Source organism: Salvia miltiorrhiza, chromosome 5 (assembly GCF_028751815.1).
Source record: "Salvia miltiorrhiza cultivar Shanhuang (shh) chromosome 5, IMPLAD_Smil_shh, whole genome shotgun sequence".
Taxonomy (NCBI): domain Eukaryota; kingdom Viridiplantae; phylum Streptophyta; class Magnoliopsida; order Lamiales; family Lamiaceae; genus Salvia; species Salvia miltiorrhiza.
Genome location: NC_080391.1, coordinates 46,048,193 through 46,053,811, shown reverse-complemented (window position 1 = coordinate 46,053,811; position 5,619 = coordinate 46,048,193). Strand labels below are relative to the sequence as shown.

The 5,619-nt window shown below is 33.9% G+C and overlaps 1 protein-coding gene across 1 annotated transcript; it reads left to right on the top strand.

Moving 5' to 3' along the window:
- The first annotated feature begins 472 nt into the window (after window positions 1-472).
- LOC131024550 (ent-kaurenoic acid oxidase 2-like) lies at window positions 473-5,195 on the top strand. Its single transcript, XM_057954066.1, has 9 exons — window positions 473-968; window positions 1,131-1,461; window positions 1,919-2,068; window positions 2,140-2,391; window positions 2,494-2,574; window positions 4,263-4,341; window positions 4,455-4,561; window positions 4,673-4,791; window positions 4,886-5,195. The coding sequence occupies exons 1-9, from the start codon at window positions 730-732 to the stop codon at window positions 4,974-4,976; spliced, it is 1,449 nt and encodes a 482-aa protein (XP_057810049.1). The 5' UTR covers window positions 473-729; the 3' UTR covers window positions 4,977-5,195.
- Window positions 5,196-5,619: the final 424 nt, after the last annotated feature.

Here is a 5,619-nt window from a genome sequence, read left to right as displayed (position 1 = left end):
ACCGCATAGTATGCTAACGGTTTGAAAGTTTACATTTCTTCACAACAATATTTACTTTTATTCATAAGAATTTTTACTTTTAGTTATTTTCACTCATTATTATCTTTTATCTTTATTCTTAACTATTTGGTCAAATAATCATTGTCGTAATAAAAAGTAGTAATTATTATTACAATGAAATGTAATATTTCTAAACTATTATATTTATTCACCAAAAGTTTTACTTTTATTTATGAGAGCTTGTACTATTACATAAAATGTAAGTATACATTTGTGCGAACAAATGTATATCTTATGCTATTAAAAGTAACCGTCCGCATGCTATGCGGTCAACCGCATGCAAGACCAACTCATTAAATAAATATAGCATCTCAACAAATTTTTAAAAATATTGAAATATTAGATAATTTATTGTTGAATTATTTTGTTTGTAAATAATTATTGTTCGGCGAGGGATATTCAAGTGGTGAAAGGCGTTTGTTTAAGAATCAAATCCATCGCTAAAGTAACAAAAAAAATCAACTAATTATCGGCTAATTACTGAGATCCCACGGTTTGATCAAATCGAGGTCAACTTATTTGCCGAAACATCAATTCACAATCGTTTACTTAAGTTGTTTGTAATTAAAGCTAGTTCAGACTTGATCCGCCAACGATGGCAGATAATTATTTTTAAAAACGGAGTTTGTGTATATAATCAGCACGGACTGCATTAATCTGAACGTAGAAATGGATGCGACAGCAGGTTTTTGGGTGGCAGTGGCGGTGGGCATGGTGCCGTTGGCAGGGTTGTTTTGGTGGTGGAATGACTACTGGCATGCTCTGCCCTTTCGCCTCCACGGCCGCGGCAGCGCCAAGCTCCCTCCCGGCTACATGGGAATACCGTTTCTCGGGGAGTTGCCGGCGTTTCTGTGGTACTTCAAGGTGCTTCGCCGCCCGGATGACTTCATCAATGCTAAACGCCGCAGGTACGTTCCTCCACCTCCAAGCTGTGTTTTAAAAATAGTAAGCGATCCCTACTTTTAACAATACCCACTTTACACTCATAACATTTTATTCTTAATCTGGGTGTCCATTTCTATTGTGCCATTATAAGTGAGACAGAGGGAGTATAATGATACGACATGTAGGTACGGTGATGGAGTAGGATTGTATAGAACATACTTGTTGGGATCTCCAACAATAATAGCTTGCAGTCCATCCGCCAACAAGCTGGTGCTGCAAGATGAATCCAGCTTTGGCGTCCCGTGGAACTACACGCAACTGATGTTGATCGGAGCAACGGGCGTCGGAGCCGTGGAAGGCGCTGCACATAGCAAAGTGAAAGCCTTTCTGGTAAGGGCTGTCAATCAACCTGATGCACTCCGCAAGTTCACTCCACTGCTGCAAACTCGAATAGCGGCTTCCCTCGAATCATGGTCGCGTAAAGGTAGAATCACAGTCTATAAGGAAGCCAACAAGGTAAGTAAATCTTGATAATGTTAGTTAGCTAGTAACACTTAGTGGATAGTGGGTGTTTGGTTAAGCTTATTTTAGAGAGCTTATATATAAACTCTTGGAGCTTATAAGATACTTCAAGAGCTTATAAGATGTAATTTCTTAAGAGTATAAGTTGTCAAAGAGTTTGGGTAATTGAGCTTATAAGCTAGAGAGAAAATTTTTAGTTAATGAGAGAAAATCTTTGTTAGAGAGAGAAAATCGAAAAAAAATGAAATTAAAATGATATATCATGAAAATAAAAAATCGTAGTTGAGTTATTTTGTAAAATGAGTTTTGCTTATAAGATAATGAGAAAATAAGTTGGGGTAGATTAAGTTATTTTTTGGGGAGCTCCTAAACAACTTATAAGCCGTTTTAAAGAGCTTATACACCCTCTTACTGTTGCGACTTCAGTTCTTCTTCTGACAATATGTTACAGGCAATACTTGGAAACATTGGCAAGTGTTTTGCAAGCATTGAGACAGAGCATGCTATGGAAACCATTGATGATTTGGTTAAGGGCATGCTTGGTGGCCTCAGAGCTTTTCCTATCAATTTTCCAGGAACTGCTTTGTATTATTCGTTCCAGGTGTGTATATATATACTCACTAATTATCACCAATATTAATTTGGGCATGTGTGATGGAATTAATTGTGCAGTGTAGTGGGAAATTAAAAGCAATATTTAGACAAGAGTTGGAGAAGAGAAAATGTGATGCTTCAGAGCCAAAAAACGATGTTATGGAAGCACTGATGCAAATGAAGGAGCAAGAGGGTAAGAGATTAAGTGAAGATGAGATTGTTGATAATATGATGGCCTTGTTTGCAGCAGGGTACGAGACTACTTCTATTTCTATCATGTGGACTTTTTATTATCTCGCCAAGCATTCAGATGTTCTGCTAAAGCTTCGGGTATGTTTATTTTGTACGCGTCTTTCCAACTGAGTTGTGCTCCGTTATCTAGTTATTAATTTGATTTAAGTACGTATGATTTATAATGAGTTAGAATTGCAGGAAGAACACATGCTGGTAAGCAAGAAACTAGGAGACATGCTCACATACGAAGACATTACGTCTTGGAAATATACAAGTAAGGTAGGTACATATTCATTACTGTGCACCGCCAATATTGTCAATTGTTCATTCAGTTATCAACTTTATGTGCGATTGTGATTAATTTTTTATTTTTTATTTAACTGTTCTTTCACCCGTACGTGTGCAATTTTCTTATATTTTCTAGTTTTTTTCATTTTTAGGATTGAACCCATGCAAGAATGTGAACATGAATCTCAACATTTTATAAGAAATATATGTATAGTTGATAATATTCTACAAGCAATACATGCATTCAAGGAATTACTAACTTTTTATATAATAATTTATCATTGGTGTATTGTTTTCATGTTCCCATAAATCAAAAGTCATTAATTTGATAAATTTAACAAATATTTGATCTATCATAAGAACAGACACAAAATTCCAACTGAAACTAAAATTATTAATACGGGGAAGTACAACTCAATTGATAGTGTGTGAGTTGTAATTAAGAAGAAAACTAAATAAGATTGAGAAAGTAATTTTTTTAGTACATTTTTGTTCAAAAATTAAGAGAAAAAGAAATGAAGAAATTATTTTTAAATGAAAAGAGAGATAATTATGTGTGAGTGACAATTGCATATGATATAAATAATGAGTTATGTAGATATATTTGTTATGCATTGACTTTTCATTTTAGGATGTGTCATATTAAAATAGGACGTTCAAATAAGAAAATGTGACCTATTAAATTGGGACGGGGAAGTATAATTTATACTTTTACCCCATCATTCACACATTATAATTACAAAAATTCATATCACAAATCATTTATTAATTACCTAACTAATCAATTTTTGTGGGGTCTTTAACTTTTCTCCACTTTATACGCATCTTTTAATATTTTCTTAAAACTTGTATCTTCTCATCCACACCACATGTGAATAAGAATTTTGGAAAATTGTATTATTTTCTTTGTTTTCAAGATTTTTATTACTTTTCATGATTAATAAAAATGTAATCAAATACATAAATTTAATATTTTGAAATCAGATTATTTTCACCTAGCAGAATTTGCGCCAAACAAACGGACCTATAGTAGAAAATCATTGTAAAGCAATTAAGGCAACAATGTTTGCAATATTAAAGATTATGGTTTTATTTTGAAAAATTCTACCTCAAATTAATTTGAAGGCATTTTCTTTTCTATTGTGGTAATATTCTACTCCCTCTGTCTCATTAAGTGTCTTTTTACTTTTGAGCACGATTATTAAGAAAAAAAAGTGATTAAGAGTTAAAAGTAATAGAAAGTGATGGAACCCACAATTTTTTGTGAGATAAAGGAGCTTCATTTTTAGGAATGGGTGATCTGTGATGGGACAATTCAAAATGATAAATGAGTCATCTTAAATGGGACGTAGGGAGTACATTTTTTTATAACTTTGGTATATATGAGTAGCTTTATAAATTTTCTTTTGGTATGTCCAAAATATTGTACTAAGTTTTTTCGATTACCTTATCGTTTTTCATCTTTTTAAAGGTTTTTCGATTATATGGCCTATATAGTAATATGTATATCACCACATATATGTATGCATTGGGGTTTCAAATTTGTGGGATCGCCTCACAGTCCAGCCGGCTCTGTTACTATGCACTAACCTTGAAATATAATGTGACGAAAGGCTAAATATGTAGTCTTTGTATTCTTGTGTTATCAGACAAGTAACATCTCTTACATGATTAATTAGGTGGTGGAAGAGATACTTAGAATGGGCAGCACAACAACATTTATGGTCCGGACTGCTAAGAAAGATGTCGACTACAGAGGTGCAAACAATCCATCTTTCTTATGATGATCGATCAACCTCAATTTGTGATCTAAATTCTATATGAAATTAAACTTTAATACATCTAAGAAGAATAATTGTTGTTCAAAACAGGATATAGGATTCCAAAAGGTTGGAAGGTCGCATGTTGGTTTCGTTACCTTCATACGAATCCAGAACATTTCAAGGATCCCATGAGCTTTAATCCAGAGAGATGGAACGTAAGAGAAATAGATTAATTTATACGGAAATTAATGTGAAAGAGGCTCCTCTCATATCATCGTGTATTGTTGAAGTGAAACATATATATATTTCTTTTTAAATCTGTTCAGGAGGCGCCAAAGGCAGGATCAAACTTAGTGTTTGGAGGTGGAGTAAGAGTGTGTGCTGGAAACATGTTTGCTCGATTACAAATTACTCTTCTTGTTCATCATCTCGTTTTAAGATACAGGTAATTACCAAATATATGTATCTATATACTTTTTCATTTTCTGCTGGTTAATCGATGTAGAGACTAATTAAGCTTTGAATTATGGGATTTTTAGATGGAGATTGGTGAATCCGAACGAGAAGGTGTTGTATATTCCTTATCCCAGACCAGCAGATGAAGTAGAGATTGATATCACTCGAATTTAATCACCAAAACTCTTTTATGTCGGATTTGATGCAATGGAATCCATTTATGTATGTATGTCTAAATTACTCTATAAGTGGCTTATGGTTAGTACGAAGCTCGGAACACATTTTCTTACTTTTTGCTTTGTACATGGTTCTCTAACTGACACTCTTTTTCCCTCATTATTTAAGGAGGTTTTAATGAGTTTTGGCTCTTAGTTAACATATTCGTGCTTTCAAGGATTTCGCTTGTTTTTTCTGTTGGATAAATTCATACGTGTTCTAGATAAAATTCGCTCCAATGAGACCCCTTATTTTTAGTAAGATTTTAGACACAATCTCATACGTTTATTTTATCAATCCTATGACTGATATTGTACACTACAAGAAACAGTGTCGGACACCGACAGAATCAGCGACGGAAATATGTCCGTTGTTAAATAACGACATAATCGCCGACGGAAATATGTCCGTTGTTGAATTTAGAAATTTTTTAATTATTGATTTTACCTAAGGAATGGGCCTCCGTAGTTATAGAATTTGTGTTATATTATCATAGTATCTTTTGTTAGGTCCTGAGGGTCTCGAATAGGTGTATGGGGGGGAATACACCTATGGGCTATTTTAAACAAATCCTCAATCAGAGGGATCTCAGACAGAGATC